The 16,749-nt window shown below is 46.0% G+C and overlaps 1 protein-coding gene across 3 annotated transcripts in view; it reads right to left on the bottom strand.

The window, feature by feature from the left end:
• The window catches only part of NAV2 (neuron navigator 2), a gene marked incomplete at its 5' end in the record, with an annotated part of 757,282 nt that overhangs the window by 166,582 nt on the left and 573,951 nt on the right, over nucleotides 1-16,749 (bottom strand). For all 3 annotated transcript variants that reach the window (XM_082845354.1, XM_082845352.1, XM_082845353.1), the window contains one exon: nucleotides 2,322-3,417. In XM_082845354.1, coding sequence (XP_082701480.1) covers nucleotides 2,322-3,417 — 1,096 coding nt within the window. The remainder of the gene's footprint in view (nucleotides 1-2,321; nucleotides 3,418-16,749) is intronic.

Raw genomic sequence — 16,749 nt, 5'->3', positions numbered from 1 at the left:
AGGGATGAAAAGGGTAGCCAGCTCATGGAGTTGTGAGAATGATTAAATGAGCTGGGTCTCTGCACTCGCGTGGTGCATACTCAAAAGCTATGCCTGCAGCCAGGTCCCAAGGCCACCCAGGGACTCACAGGCGAATAAAAGGCAGAGTCCAGGCATCCTGGCTCCTATCTCAGTGCTCTTCTTTCCATCCTCCTACTTGGCTCACCTAGAGGAAAGGCACCTCAGAGGAGCCAGAAGGACATCACACAGGGTGAGCATAAACACTAAGACGCAGCTTGACAGACACATGTGACGTTTTCTCCTTCCTCCTATTTGTCAGACATTTGCTCTTTATCATTAAGAGTTTTTCCTCTCATTGACAAATCTTGAAATATTTTTCGAAAAGGTTAAACGTTTTAGAATCGTTCAAATAATTACAGCCAGAAAAAAAAGGAGCAGGGGTGAGACTGATGGGTGATCAGACAGTCACGTATTTTAATTCTGAAAACGCAGATCAAGAATCTGGGAACAGTCGCTTGAATAGGCATCACCTCAAGACTACTCGTGTGACTGCCATGATAAAAGTTTCACGGCAAACAATTCAGCTGCCTCCACGGTTCAGAGAACAGTTGTATAAAAAGCTGAGCATGGAGGCAAGTGCTGAGTCATTATCTAAGCCTTGGCACCCTTCTCAGGACTGTTAGCTGAGCTGATGACTTGATTGAATACAAAGATGACCGCCTCCCATTAAAAAGGTCTGGCGTGACCCTTACTGAAGGGGTGGGTAAGCAACGAAAAGGAAAGAGCTTCTCCTCAGAAGCCTGACATTCCCTCACAGGTTGAATGCTGTGGGCTTGACTCTGAAATCAATCGCTTGAACCAGACTTTCTATCAGCTCTTGGCAGGAATGGTGACAGAACCTACTAGAACTCACCTCAGGCAGAAATAGAGGAAATATCTAATTCTTTGGGGAACCATGTAAACAGAGGAAGCTGAAAGCATGGGCCTGAGTCTGTGCATATGAACAGGTATGTAAATACACGTGTGAATATGTGTATTTGCATTTTATGTATGAATGTGTACTTGTGTCCTTACTTACGTGTGACTGTCCCTGATGTGCATCCACACTATAGGTGTATGAGTGTGTGTGTACAGGTGTGATTGTGTATATACTTAGGGTAGAAACTGTAAAGTAAGTGCCCAGACTGTGGCATTCAACCATCGGTCCCCTTGTGCTGTGGAGAGGTATTAGTTATCACTCAGCTGTGCAGTGTAGCCCACTGCCCTGCACATCTCGAGCACAGGATCAAGTCGAGCACTGTGAACAAGGTTCTGGGAACCCCCAAGAGCAGGGCTGAGAGGCTCACATCTGCCCGGATAGGACTCATCCCATGTATCCAGCATCACCCTCACCTGGAGCCAGTGTCCTCCATCCTGTACAGGTGTGTGGTGCAACCAGAGGCTCTCGTAGGCCAGAACCACCCGGAGCAACAGCACCTGGCTCCACGTGGTCTCCCGTGGTGCTAAGGATGTGCCATTAGAGACAGACAGACCGAGGGACCGATGACGGACAGACACAAACACCCGGGCTTGTCTCCCCAAATACAACCCGGGTTTCTTTGGTTCCTCTAGAACCAGTCCCTCCTTACGGCTACCCTTCTTCCTCATGCTGTTCTCCCCTCGAGAAATCCCAGCACACAGCAGGGACCGAAAAAATATTTAAGGAATTCCCTAGTGGCCTAGTGGTTAGGATTCTGGGCTTTCACTGCCATGGCCCAGGTTCAGTCCCTGGTTGGGAACCTGCAAGCCACACCGCACAGCCAAAAAAAAATTTTTTTTAATTTAAAAAAAGAAAAGAAAAGAAAACATATTTAATACGTGTGATGGGGTAAGAAACCCTGAGGATCTGGAATTTTAAGATAAGCACCTCTGTGAGAAGTCTCCGTTACTCAGCAAGGTGGTTTTGTGGTTTTCATTGTTTAAAGTACATTCAGGATGCTTTAGGACTGATGTTGGAGCCTGTCGAGTGATAGCAAACCACCCTCCTAGCTTCTGCTCATGCTGCTGCCGCCTCTGCAAATCCCCTGGGTCCCCATGTGCCTGGGCCACTCCTCCTTATCCCAGGATCAGCTCACATTCTACTTCACTCTTTAGCTTCCTGACCTCCCCCCAGCGCTGCTGAATTAACCGTCCCTCAAGCACACAGATCACGCGGCACCTGAGCTGTGTGCCTCCATGTTCCTGGGTAGCAGTCCCGACCCCTACCCTCAGAGACCCAGAATCCACCAGCAAGGCTTCTCTGCCCACGGGCCCCGGCAGGGCAGGGGGGCAGCCGCTCCTACCTGTACAGGAAAGGCGCCACCGTGGCAGTGTTGGGGTGGCTGTATTGCTGGGGCTGAGGTAGCTGGACGCTGACAGTATTGCTTCCCGTGGTCTGGGCGGTCCCGACGGACCCACTGACAGTCTGGCTGCTGATGCTGTGATTCAGGGTGGTCCCTCCTGGGGCTTTGCCTTCCGAGGACGCCAGGCTGGAGGAGGAACTGGAGTGTCTGCCGTCCAGCTGGGGCTTCTGCTGGGGGAGCCCGGAGCTCGGCTTCCCACCCCGGCTGCGCTCCCCGTCCTTGGAAGGCGCGGGGGCACTTGGGGATTTCCCAGGCATGCTCTTCATTCCTGGTTTTGGTATCCCACTGTGGGAAGGGGCCGGGGCCTCCTTCTTGGCACTGTTGAGCTTCCCCCCTTTGGGGATGAAGCTGGCGATCTTGGAGGACTTTTTTGGCATCTCGGTCACCGCCACCCCGCTGAGGTCTTCTCTCGGCCCCTCCTTGAGGTCCGGCCTCTCTGTCACCGAGGCTCTCTTGGCGAGGTCCTTGCTTTTCTCCTTCTCCTTCTCCCGCTGCTGTTTCTCCTTTTCCTTCTCACTGCCTTTCGGGGAACTCTTCTTGTTGGTCAGCGCCCGGCTGAAAGTTCTCTGGGCAATGCCCTTGAGCGCGATCTTGGGGCTGTTGGAGGTGGGGCCCGCCGCGGACAGCGGGCGACCGCCGGCCTCCATCTCTTCGCTCTCTTCGAAGCTGGGCAGGATCTCCAGCCGCTCGCAGCTTGTATCCCGTGACCCCGGGCCCTCACCCACCTTGGAAGCCCCCTTGCTGTTGAAAAGTTTCAGTTTTTCCAGCATGGACCTCTGATTGTTGGGGGCTGGCTTCAGGGCTTCGGGGGTGGGCCTGGGGGCCTCGGGTGCAGGAGGCTTGACCGCGAGCGTGGCAGCCGTGGCGCTGTGCTTCACACTGACCGACTTGCTGCGCCAGGGCTTGGAGGCCGTGCCGGGCTGGGGGATGGCGGAGGAGGCGCCGCAATTAGCAGGGGCGCAGCCGCCGCCCTCCAAAGCAGCAGGTGCATCTTCGCTCATTCCGGGGTGGGAGGGGGCCGGACTCGCCAAAGGCTCTGCAGAGACAGGGGGAAGAGAAGGAGACCTGAATCACACCCACGGATCTGCACTGATCACGAGGGGGCATCGGCCACGGCTACACGGCCAATTGCTCCAACCCAGATGCCGTGCAGCTCCATTACCTGCTTCGTGCGTTACCTGTGGTTGAATTTAAACTCTACCTTGACTTTCTCCTATTCACGTGCTATTCACATGCCCCCCTTGTCACCTTTTGGTGTATGCTGTGTGAATGCCGCTCATCTTAACATCAACACGCACAAGGCAATATTAAGCACATATGTTTACGGGAAAACAAAAATCTGCATCACCACTATGATGGCGTAGAATGATGCAGGAAACATCTCCTGTTTTGAATGACTCAACCCGCAACCCCGTTTCCTAGTTAAGCCAAACAATTGAGAATTATCCAACTTTAAGAAAACAATGTAGCAGAGACATTCAAACAGAACAGACCAAAAAAAAAAAAAAAAAAAAAAAATCCAGAAAAAGAGAAACCAAGTATAATCTTTACAGAAGAAGAATTACCCACAAAAGTTGCTAAATCCCATCAAAGCAAATACCTTTTTCCTATGTTGGCACTTTTAAAGAGTTACGAACACAATGCAAGTTAGAGTTAAAATAAAAAAGCCTTTTGAGCTTAAGAGTATGAACTGGGCACAAGCCTTCACCGTAAGCAGGAAAACACGCAGGTTATCTGAAAGTCAAGGTTTCCCCCTTGGCGGTCAGGGAGTAGTAGCTCCCCGGCCAGACTCTTTTTCTCAGAAAAGCTTCAAAATATTTCCAAACTAGAACTGGAATTATTCTGAGAAGGGCGGGTTCCAAACTGGTGCTCCGCTAGGCAACGAGGTGGCCCAGCCTGCAGACATGAACCCTGCAGTGCCCTTCCTCAGGCAGCACTCGGAGCCGCGCAGCTCCGTCCCCGACGTCAGGGCAGCTGTCAGAGGGAAGGTGGCAGGGACATGGCTGAGCCCGGCACCCACACCCACCCACGGCCGCGCCCGCCCAGTGCAGGCAGGATACAGTGCCTCAGCCCCCGAAGAGCATGTCTGTGCCTGCAGAGTCACGATGACATGACTTACCCAGCAGCAGCCACTTTCTTCCGCAACGATTCCCTAGGAAAACTTCTCCAGCCCGAAAGGCTGTCCTTCCAATTGTCACAAGTGTTTTCGGTTAAACTGCTCATGTTTCTAATTAACTTTTGTCATCCGCAACTGCTCCAGTGCCCAGAAGCCTGGCGGGATTAACGGCTGCTTCTTCTGCTTTCTTTTTTTTTTTTTTTTTTTCCCTTTTTAAATACCTATGTTCTGCCGCCTTCTAGCAACAGAGTAAACTGTATACAGAGCGGCTTTTTATGATTTAAAAGTCAACGGCCGCCAAAGCCGAGTGAAGGCAGCCCCTTGTGGGACACGAGCCGGGAGAGCTCCCGGCAGAGGAACTGCTTCCCTTCACTCTCAGCTGCTCCGGGAAGCCACGGCTCCAGGGTGATCCAACGCAGACCTCCCAATGTTTTAAAACACATACATCTTCCTGACTTACTGGGGATTTGGGTTTGGAGCAGGGGCTGCTGCACGATCCTCCCTCACAAAACTCAAGGGGCGTTGCTGGATCTTTTCCTGGGGAGAGCCAGGGACTGCCTGGGAAACAGGCTCGCAGAACCCACCCACACTACTGGCCTTTCAGAGGGTCTCCTCGGGTGCGACGCTGCTCATGGAGGGCTTCCCGGGTGTCACAAGGTGCAGTGCTAGGCACGTTGTGAAGGGGGTTACCGCCCCTGTTGGACAAGACTAAGGCTCAGAGAGGGCAAATGACTACTCAGTCACCTCGCTGGAAATGGACAAATCTGGGCTTTGGACCCAGGTCTCCTGACACAGCGTTCTTTGGGACTGCATCACAGCTACCTCCTGTGATAAAGAACACATCTAAACAACAGCCACGTAAATGACTAGAGTACTTCTGGGGCATCGCCTTTTGTATTGCTTGGGTATATTCACGATATCCACTGTGGGGGACAAACCAGCCCAGCCACTGGAAAGGAGCCAGCCTATGCCACAGAGGCCAGCGCCCTGGAGGAAATACTGATGACCCTCCAGTCCCGAGTTCCACTCTCTCAGGACAGCTGTCCTTCCCTTTACTTGGGCTCGGATCTGGGGCCGAAGTATTCATTCATTCGTTCATTCAATATACCCATTCATATCAATATTCAGTGAGTGCCTAGTATATGCCACACATTGTCTAGGCACTTGGGATGCCTCAGTGACAGTTGTCACAGATGCCCCAAGACCCCTGCTTTCACGGAGGTTACGCTCTGGCAGCGAGGAACAGATGATAACTAATGTAATTAATAAGTACATCTTATCATTTGGTAGCAGAGAAGCCCTAAAGAAAAAGGGGCTCTGGGGGCAATGTGCTTACAGGAGCTGCAACAAATCACGACCAGAGGTACGCCCCTCGCTCCTAAAAGAAGTTTCAGGCGTACTCCCTACTGAGCAGACGTACACGGATCAGTGTCACTGCTCTGCTCCCACACATTCCTTGGAACTCTTATAAAGCTCGCCTGAAATCCTCTGGACAAGAAATGCCCCTGCCTAGCGTTTCTGTGTGTTTTTAAACCTTAACACACACAGCTAGAAATCAGTTGTTACTAACTAGCTAAGGACAGATCCAGAGCTAAACAGATGGCTGGCTTGTCTAAGAGAAACGTGCAGACCAACCAAAGATGTGTGTCTCCTTTAGGGAAGGTGCCACGTGTAGGGAAGGAGCCCACGCAGTGTAGCCATGGTGGACACACAGGCGCTCCTCAGGCCATTCCCCAAACAGCTCCCAGAAACTCCTCCCTTTCTTGCAAACCCCAGCTCCAATGCCTTCCTCCTTTGTCAAGCTACCTGAGACCCTCGAGCTGAATGATGCAAACCCTCTGGTTTGCATCACATCACCTGGTATTTCTCCCTGCTCTGTTTTCCCAGGACACTGTCCATACCTCCCTTTTTATAAAAGCATTTGGAGGGCCACCTACTTACACCAGGCACTGGGAATACAGAGTTGAGTAAGATATGACCCTGCCCTCTAGGAACTCACTGCCCAAAGGGGCAGCGTACCTCAAAACAGAGCACAGAAACAATGTCAAGGCTCTAGAGGGCTGTACATGGTCCCAGGAACCCAAGCATTGGGATCTCCTAATTCTCCCCAGGGAGTCTGGGAAAGCTTCATTGTTATTGCACTGGTTTGTAGATTCCTCCAGGGCAGAGATGACCCCCATCCCCATTCACCCTTGTGTCCCAGAGCCTGCCAGAGCATAGAAACTAGTAACTGGTTTCTGAATTGTTGGTTGGTAGTTGTGACCTTTGCAAGTCACATTTAAGGTAAGAGAGACTCAAAATTTGTGATTAGTCATTAGGGTTTTATTAAAACGTTTCAGTGCAAACTCAGGATCAGGACTCAGAGCTTCAGAATTTCTGCTTGGCATTTTGCCTGGGCTCCCCTGGTTACAGGATCATGGGGACATTTCAAGGCCACTCATTAGAGCTGTAAGAGTCGTCCTGGAGGATGATTCTGAATTTGGTTTCTAGAACAGAAGTTCCCTGAGTAGGGCTACAGGGCACCTGAGAATCAGATCATCAATACTCTGACATTATGTCATAGCCAGAAAACCCCTTAACAGTGAAGGGGCTCCAGGTCATGAGTGGTCTTGTCCAGGTGAACTTGACATGTTTCTCTCATCCCTAGGGTATCGCATCAGTGATCTCAGATCTTGGTTGAAGTGGAAAGCAGCCATTTCTAATACAAGGCTTCTGTGATTCCCAGCATGAGACTTTCCTTACCAGGCTTCTGAGATAGTGAGATAAATGCAGGAGGGATGTGGGGAGGCAGGCCAAGCCTCAAGTTTTACACCAGCTGAAGGCGTGACCCCAGGTATACCACTTTGCCCCTCTGGGCCTCTGTCGCCCCATTTGTAAGAAAAAGGATAAGGTTTTTCTCTAGAATCCTTTCAGCTCTGTTTCCATTCAAATCTCAGCGAGTCTCCAAGAGACCCTATGAGGCTGGGTCCCAAGAACGCAACTAAGTTCACTCGCTAAACAAGTGAGTTTCCCTGTGCTGCGACATACAGGGGTTTCTTTAATGTCAATCATTCCCCCTCCATGGTTCTCTTAAGATGCTTACCAATAAATGCAGAAAACTGGCTGGGTCAAGGTATACTCAACCTTGAATGAGCTGCCAGTGAATTCTAAAATGCTAGTATCCTATGAAAGTAGGTATAGGAACCTTTGTTGGAACAAAGGAATCTGAGAGAGCAAAAGGAGGAAAGCACAAAAGAAATGTTCTGACTACCAGTGTTCTCCCAATAATGGTATATGGGGTAAAGAGGTGAGATGAACATTTCTGATGGCACGTGGATAAACATTTTTATATTTTAAAAGTTACGTATTTATTTTATTGCATATCAGAAAAGATAAGTAGCCCATATATAAATCAACAGTTTCACAGATAGTAGATGTAGATTTAATTTGAGTTGATTTAAGGAAAATACGAAACAAATAAAAACACAAGCAGTTCACCAATGTGGCAAAAATCACGCAGAAAGTTTGTGAAAGACTAAAGTTGGGGAAACACCGTTCCATTAAATCAGAAATACTCATTTTATATGTAAAATACGTAAGTATTTTAAAACTACCTGTTTTATACTCAATTTATTCTTTTGGAAAATGCAATCAACCAAAGAGAAATTAAATCAGAAGGCCCAAATAAGGACTAGGTTCAAAAACTAATCTGAAATAGCTACTTTTATAGCTTTATTTATTTATATGTATTTGTTTAGCACGACATTTTGCTGAGAACGGGCCAGATCTGGGAACATGACCAGGCCTTTGTTTAGCCAAAGGTAATTTTAAGAATAACGGTCTTAAGTTTCGGACTACTAAACATAGTAAGAATAACACGTTACATCATGCCCAATAAACATCCCAAATATCTATATGTAAAATTAAAAATATCAAGACTCACTGTATGTAATAGACACCGGTATATTTTGCCCTAGTCCAGTTTTTAAAATGCTGATCACAGAGGCCCTGAACAGATTTAACGACCCGCCAGTGGACCACACCCTGCAGCCTGAACATCTCAGCTTTAAAAGGCCAGCTCGCCAGGTTCACCCACCACCAACTGACAAACCATCGCAAAAAGGAAAAGTCTCATTTGAAATACTGCAGAGACAGGAGGCCTTTGAAGAAGAGAAAAGGCTTTTTTTTTTTTTTTTTTTTAAGAGTTTAGGGAGAGCATTAATCCTCCTGTGGGGAGGGGAAAGGTTTGTTTTTTCTGGCAACCAGCCTCAACCTTCCTTGACAGTAACCAAAATACTTTCTAAATGGAAATACTGTCCAAGGCAGATAAATAAGCATTTCTTCCTCTCTCCTTTCAAGAGGGCCAACACTGGTCCCCGGCCCCTTCTGTCCCCAGCTTCTTACTTAGGGAGACATTTGGTGGTCTGGTCCAGATGGCAGCAGGCACCCAGGCAGTGAGGCCAGCTGATCTCAGCTCCAGTCACCCTACTGTGATTTTAGACCTGCCCTGGGGATGGTTCTTGCCTAAATCCTCTCCATCACCTTCAGGAAAAGGCCTGATAATTGGGCCTAGGAAAAGGTTCACAATTTCCTATAATTTGTCAAGGTATCAATCCTGAGCATTCAAATTTGTTCGGACAATTGAAACCAGTTTTTCGGGGTTTTTTGTAAGTGCATGGACTCTAGCCATATGGGCTGGAGATTGTTTCCAGAGTTACTCAGGTCAGTTTCTTTACAACCATGTTAGCCACCGGACCACAGAGGGGCACAGAAATGAACCTCACTCAATCCACTTAGTGGTTCTTCAGGATGCCTGGAGCCTGGCCCGAGGCACCTTCTCAACACTGCTGTGATCAATGTCTAAAATTGAGGGCATGGGCTTAAACATAGTTTCTCTCCAACTCCTTCTTTGAGAGGATCCTTGGAGGTACAGAAAGATGGAGGGGGGGGGGGTCAGGAGAAGTACCAAGAAAAGTGTACAAAAAGGGAAAGGGCATGGTGTAGAGGGAGCTGGGCTTTCGATTCACATTCTCTAAGGATCATTTTGTGTCTACAACTCCATAGGCTCCTAAAACATCCAAGTTAGAATAAGAATGATGATTTATATAAACAAATATTTTCTTTAAAGTTGTTCTGTTATGTCAGTCCCTATCAAAATCCCAATGATGTTTTTGTTGAAATAGAAAAATCCATACAAAAATTTAGATGGAATCTCAAGGGACTCTGAATAGCCAAAACAATCTTGAAAAAGAACAAGTTTGGAGGTCTCATACTTCCTGATTCAAAACTTACTACAAAGCTACGGTAATCAAATCATTGTGATGCTGGCAAAGACAGTCATATAGATCAATGAATCAGAGAGGCCAGATATAAACCTTTGCATATATGGTCAAATAATTTTCAAGAATATTCAGTGGGGTAAAGACGGTCTTTTCAACAAATGTGCTGGGAAAACTGGATATCCATGTGCAAAAAAATGAAGTTGGATTCTTACCTTATATCATACAAAAATGAACCCAAGATGGATCAAAGACCTAAATGTGAGAGTTAAAACTATAAAACTCTAACAAGAAAACACAGGGCAAAAACTTCATGACACTGGGTTTGGAAATGATTTCTTGGATATGACACAAAAAGCATGAGCAAAAAAAAAAAAAAAATAGGTAAGCTGGACTTCATCAAAGTTAAAAACTTGTACATCAAAGGACATAATCAACAGAATGAAAAAACAACCTATGGAAGATAATACTTGCAAGTCATACATCTGATAAGGACTTGATATCTAGAACATATAAAGAACTCATATAACTCAACAACAACCTGATCGAAAAATGGGTAAAGGACTTGAATAGACATTTCTCCAAAGAAGATATACAAATGACCAATACACACACAGAAAGACATTCAACGTCTCTACTCACCAGGGAATGCAAATCAAAAACCACAATGAGATACCACTTCATACAAATTAGGATGGATATTATTAAAAACAAAAAAAACCAGAAAATAACAAGTGTTTGTGAGGATGTGGAGAAACTGGAACCTTTGTGTACTACTGTGGGAATAGAAGATTGTGCAGCCATTGTGGAAAACAGAATGGCAATTCCTCAAAAGATTAAACATAGAATATGATCTATCAATTCCACTCCTGGGTATATACCCGAAAGAAGTGAAAGCAGGGACTTGAACAGATATTTGTACACCCACGTTCATAGCAACAATATTCACAATAGCCAAAAGGTGGAAGCAACCCAAGTGTCCATCAATGGTTAAACAACAGACATTGTTCGGATAAATGAATGAATAAGCTAAGTGTGGTGTATATATATGCATACACACACACAAACACATACACCCGCACGCACACACAACGGAGTACTAATTCAGCCTTCAAAAGGAAGGAAATTCTGACACTTGCTACAATATGGATAAGCCTTGAAGACATTATGTTAAGTGAAACAAGCCAGCCATGAAAGGCAAATATTGTTTGATTCCACTTATAAGCGGTCCCTTGAGTAATCAAATTCATAGAGACAGAAAGTAGAAGGGTGGTTGCCATGGGCTGGGGGAAGGGAGGAATGTTCACAATGAAAAAAAAAGAAAAAGAAAAAGAGTGTATTTGGCTGCAAGTAAACGAATTCTGACCACCACAGCCCAAACGGGCGAGGGGTTTACTACTTTATCTCCAGTGCTTAGCACAGCGTCTGGCACACAATAAGGGCTCAATAAATGTTTGTTAGACTAAAGTTTATCTTTGATGTTAATGAAACACATGAAATTACATAGTTTTGAATATTAATTTATTAGTATGATTTTATTCCAGCTTGAAAAAATGTCTGCTTCAAAGGAATAGTGATCCTTTTTAAGAAACTTAAGCAGGGAAGCAAATGACACCACTAGACTTTTTCTTCCTTAAACTGGCCATCACTGACTCTTTGGTCAAGCTGTTTCTTCCGACTGGATGCTTCCTTGCCCCCCTCATTGCCTCACATCCCTACCTGACTTTCACCCCCCGCCAGTCTACCTTTCATGCCGTTTCTTCCAGGAAACCTCCCGAACCCCCAAACCAGAAGCCATCTCTTTTCATCTAAAGAGACGGAAGCCTCTGCCAGGCCTTCTCTGGGGTCCTGATATTTGCTGCCCTGCGTTGTAGTTAGTGGTCACACTTAGCTTACTCACAAGAATGGCTGATGCACTAGGTCCCAGAAATGCTTGTTGGAAATCCATGCCTCTGTCCTTTCAAGACTGGCTCATTTCTCTTAGTGAAAGTGATGCACTGACAGGTGCCCAGAAATCAATAAACAAAGAACAACTATTACCCACACTGGATCCCTCCATATGGCTCAAAATTAAAATCAGGTATGCCTAGCTTATCCCTCTTGGCTAATCGTGCCAGTTGTTCTCTTTACAGCTAAGTGAACTCAGAAGACTAGAATCCTTGGTGATGCTTTTAATGCGTTTCCTGCTATGAACGGTGAGAATTTTGCTATACTGGGTCATCAAAAAGATTATGTATAAACACGCCAGTACCTTATGAGGGCGTGGCCAAAAATGAATGTGCGGAATGTAATTTCATGGTAATTCTTTCTCTTCCGTGGCTTATTTTGGATAAAACCAAGTGAAACTATGGGTAATGAGGTCATTTGTTGCTCTAAATGGAGCTAAAAGGCAGTAAAAGAAGAGAGTACCATTTTCCTACATAGTTGTCACTACATTTTCTCCAGCTTTACAAGGTACGTTTTCCAATCCTACTTAATGCCATAAAGAACTGGGGAAACTAAACAAAGGTTAACTTGCCTGAAATATTAGTATACAGCCGGGCTTATGGTTGACCTGGTAATAACACCTTAGAAAGAGAATTCTGAAAATCTTTCCCTCCGTCCCTCCCATACACCCTTTACATCAAAAAGTGTCCTATACATATAGGTAAATGCTCCCACTCTGTTGGGTAAGGAGACAAATCAGTTGACTGCTGACACCTGAAGGAAGATACCTTTAACAACAAAAAGCAGTCCCATTCTTCATCTTTCATTTCTTGAAGGCTTATCGCCGCCCAAACAACTCTTTCCTCTCTCTTGAACTCACTTGTTCAAAATCCCAAGCAATATGTTTGAAGAGAAAGTTTTTGTTTTAACTGGTCAAGCCATTTCTCTATCTTGTACCATATATGGCTATAAGTACAAAACTGGCTGTAGAAAACTTTCTCCCTTGCTTCAAGAGTGTATGAAATTTCACAGAAATGATAAACACTTTAAAGGGGGGCAAATCTCATTCTCGCAGGAGGTCACTGTCCACAGCTAACAGCTCTTTGGCAGAGTGCAATGGTTGTACACTATTATAAATACATCCCCCAAAGATGGAGCTGGTTAAGGAATGCTATAGACTCTCTTCGCCTAAGATACCAGCCCAGTCTTCTTGTTTTCTCTTTGGGCAAGGGATGGGCACTCCAAAATACGAGCTTCCAAACCAGTGTTAAAAAAGAATGCCTTCTATTAGACAATACAAACAGGCAGTAACAGAGAGAAGGGGTTCCAGGCTCAGGTAGGTTTAGAAAACAGAGGGCTAAAGAGTGGTCAGTTTTCTTGCCTGCAGGACTTCTCAGAGCCTTTAACCTGCTCACTTGCGCTGGGAATATCCAAAATGATAATGGGATAGTATGAATCCCAAACCTATTTTTTGCCATAGAATTGATTTTATGGGATAGCTTAAGGAAACAGCCTATCATAGGACGCATTCTGCTAAACTGTCCTAATGGAGGGGGGGCAGAAAATGGGAATGTAACCCAAGGCAGGTAAGACTGCTGTCTAACGGGTAATAGTCACTAATCAGGAGAGCTACACAAAGGAGAAGGAAGAAGATGCACCTTTTTTTCCCCTGGGAAGTTGGAGATTGTGGAATGCTTTCATGATCTGCATTTTGAACACTAAATATCCTTAATATGTACCTGTTCCCTTTCATTTCAAAAGGATTAGAATAAGGCTCTGTACTAAAGCCAAAAAGCTACATGAAAACAGGAAGCAGCAGTCATGGCTGTGCAGGGGGATGTCTATAAAAGATTTCTATCAGCAGGCTCACTGTGACGCAGTCCTGACACACGGCAGCCATGAAAACTGATGTGACCTTGGACTGTATGAACACAGGAATGACATTTAGAAGAAGGGAGGTAAGGATCTTGCCCTGTTGTGCACAGCTCAGACCAGAGCTAGAATGGTGAAATCTTTAGAATTTTGGACCTGGAAAGGCTTCTTAGAGATCCTCTACTTTAAGTCACTCATTTCCTCAAAAGGGAACAGATCCTTGGGCAGGTAATGACTTCTCCGAGGTCTCCCAATCAGTAACCGGCACAGCTGTTACCGAACTTTGGACACTGGGGCTTGTTAAATAAAGTAGCTTTGCTGGCCCTACCCCCCAACCTCCCAGTTCAGAATCTCTAGGGATGAAGCCAAGCAGCTGGAAGTCTGACTAGCTCCCCAGGTGACTGTCATCTAGGTATTAAAGAATTCGTGTCTTACTACAACACGCTGAGAACATCTATCTATCTATCTATCTACCTACCTACCTCCCTATTTACTTATTTATTTATGGCTGCATTGGGTCTTCACTGCTGCAAGCCGGCTTTCTCTAGTTGTGGCGAGCAGGGGTTACTCTTCATTGCGGTGAGCAGGCTTATTGCGGTGGCTTCTCTTGTTGCGGAGCACGGGCTCTAGGCACGCGGGCTTCAGTAGTTGTGGCACGTGGGCTCAGTAGTTGTGGCTCGCCGGCTCTAGAGCACAGGCTCAGTAGTTGTAGCACACAGGCTTAGTTGCTCCGCGGCATGTGGGATCTTCCCGGACCAGGGCTCGAACCCGTGTCCCCTGCACTGGCAGGTGAATTCTTAACCACTGCGCTACCAGGGAAGTCCTGCTGAGAAACCTTTAACTTGCCCAGGATAAGGGCTAGAATCTGAGGATGACCGTAAACTATTCTCAGCAAGGAGTGGCTGAAATGAAGGAGACATTCAGCTTGGAGAAGAGAGGATCTGCGAAAAGGTGAAAGTGGAAGAAACCTTCTTACTGAGATGTCTTCCTTTCTCTTTGATTTTTTTCACCCACTGACAGCGAACCATCAAAAAGGATTAAAGCAACACCTGTCAGGGCAGGCCCATGACTCAGGGCTGCTCTGTGGACAGCGAGAGGTCAAGGGCCCACGACAGCACTGGAAGGTGGGAGCTCCCCAGGCTCCACAGCCAAGGAGGCGGGGTGAGGCAGGGAAGGGAGTGTTCGCAGCAATTGTGGAAAAGGGGAGTTGACCCAACCTGCTTTTATATGTTCTCTGCTCCACTTCTACCAGAGCAGCTCTCTTTACAAGTAAGATTTTATTTGATAAAAGGTTTCCATGGGGAAAAAAACCTGTAACAATGTTAATAATCCTATATTAATAAGAACAACAGCCAACACTGACAGAGCCTGCACTTTGTGCAGACACTGTGCTAGGAAGCACTTTCATTGTATTGACTTTTTTCTTTTGCATTAAAAATCCAATGAGATAGGTATGAGGAAACTGAGGCATGAGGCTTTAGGTACCTCGAGATCAAACAGATTAGTGCCAGGCAACTTTATTTCAAAGTCTACACATTTCAGCTACACTCCCGGTCTACCCGCCTGAAGACGAGACCCTAAACTGGACTCTCAAAGTACGTGCTCTTTTGGTACAAGATAACGGTATTTTCATCAAGTCTTCCATCAACAGCTTTCAGAGATGCTACAGTGAAATTCTCTGACCTTTAACTCCTTCCAGGAGGAAAAAGAGAATTTTTCTCTCCAGGAGACTCTTCTTAAAAAATGGGGATGTCAAACAGCCGGGCAATAACTTAAGTATGGTTTTTTGTTCTTCAGAATTTAGGATGCTGGCAAAATGCAATCTTTCTGCTGTTATTTTTTCTGCCAATCAAAATCGGCAGCCAACCAAAGAACTAACTTATTGTATTTCTCCAGGGGAATCAATGCAGAAACTGAGAGCTGAATTGGACTATTATTCACTATCTATGATTGTATTATGCCAAAAGTGCAGGAATAGGAGGGAAAAAAAGCAGTCATTTATCCTGATTCTGCCAAGTATGCAGACACGTGGTATCAGATAGATCAAATAATTCCGGGGCTTCGTGACCGTCACTGATCTACACCCAGCTCTACCAGACTTCTGAGCCTTTTCACCTGACAGTTGTCTCCTTAATGGAAAAACAGAATTTTTCTTCTGGAAAAAAAAAAAAAGACATATGCCGAGGTAGAAAATGTCCCTAAAGACGGCTCATCAGCCTTATTCATCCAAATCGGGAAGCAATTTCCTTCAAGTGTCTGTTTTGTTTTATACAACAGGCCTGGCTGTGACAAGTTGGGGGTAGACTGAGTTTTTGTAAGTGAAGCACTCATTTAGAGCAATCTAATAACTCTGCTGTAAAGCTAAGACATCTTTTAAAAACCAGAGAATCATGAGGAGGTGGAGAGAACGGCAAGGTCATTGTTTTACTCTGCTCTGTGCAACTCACACCACCCTAAGCATCGTGCAAACACAGGACTCTGTGGATGGGGGCAAGTCCAACTTAATAGCCCGGTAACCTTGACCTAGTCATTTAGTTTAGTTGAACTCCAGCTTCTTCATAAGTAAAACTAAAACTAACATCCCTAACTACCATTTACTGAGTGCTAACCAGTGCCAGGTACTGTGCAAAGCACACTAAATAATTTCATTTACTGAATTCATTTAATTAATGATTTCATTCATTCACTCATATCTCACGAAGTGGGTTTACTGCAGCTCAGAGATGTTAGCAACTTGCCCAAGGTCATGGCTGGGAAGCAACAGAGCAAGAATCTGAACACTAAAGTCCATGCTCTTAACCCATGCACTTCACTAAACGGAGACGGTGACCGAAGCTCTCTTCCTTCACTATAAGGAGCAAAGGAGCAATGATGGGAGAGCATTTTGCAAAAGTATCTGCATACAGACTCACTTTCATCCCCCCACTAACATTGGGCTTTCTTAAAGCAAAGGATAGCTGTACCCAGTCCTGGTGGAATTGTCCCATAAGCAGAATGGGGCCAGGGGGTACCCTAAACGCTCTCCCTGACCCGATTTTATAGAGGGAGAAAAAGCTGCGCTTCTTGGGGTCCCGTGCGTTCCAAAGTGCCCACGGATTGTAAGACGCTTCCCACGGCCCCATCCAGGCTGACTGCAGATCGCTGGCAAGCTCCCTCTGTTCCTCTGTGAACCAGGGCCCCGTGCAAGTCAGGCTTT

This window comes from Leucopleurus acutus (genome assembly GCF_964270905.1).
Source record: "Leucopleurus acutus genome assembly, chromosome: 8".
In the NCBI taxonomy this organism is placed as follows: domain Eukaryota; kingdom Metazoa; phylum Chordata; class Mammalia; order Artiodactyla; family Delphinidae; genus Leucopleurus; species Leucopleurus acutus.
Note: the sequence above shows the minus strand (reverse complement) of the source record. Positions and strands in the feature narration are given on the sequence as shown.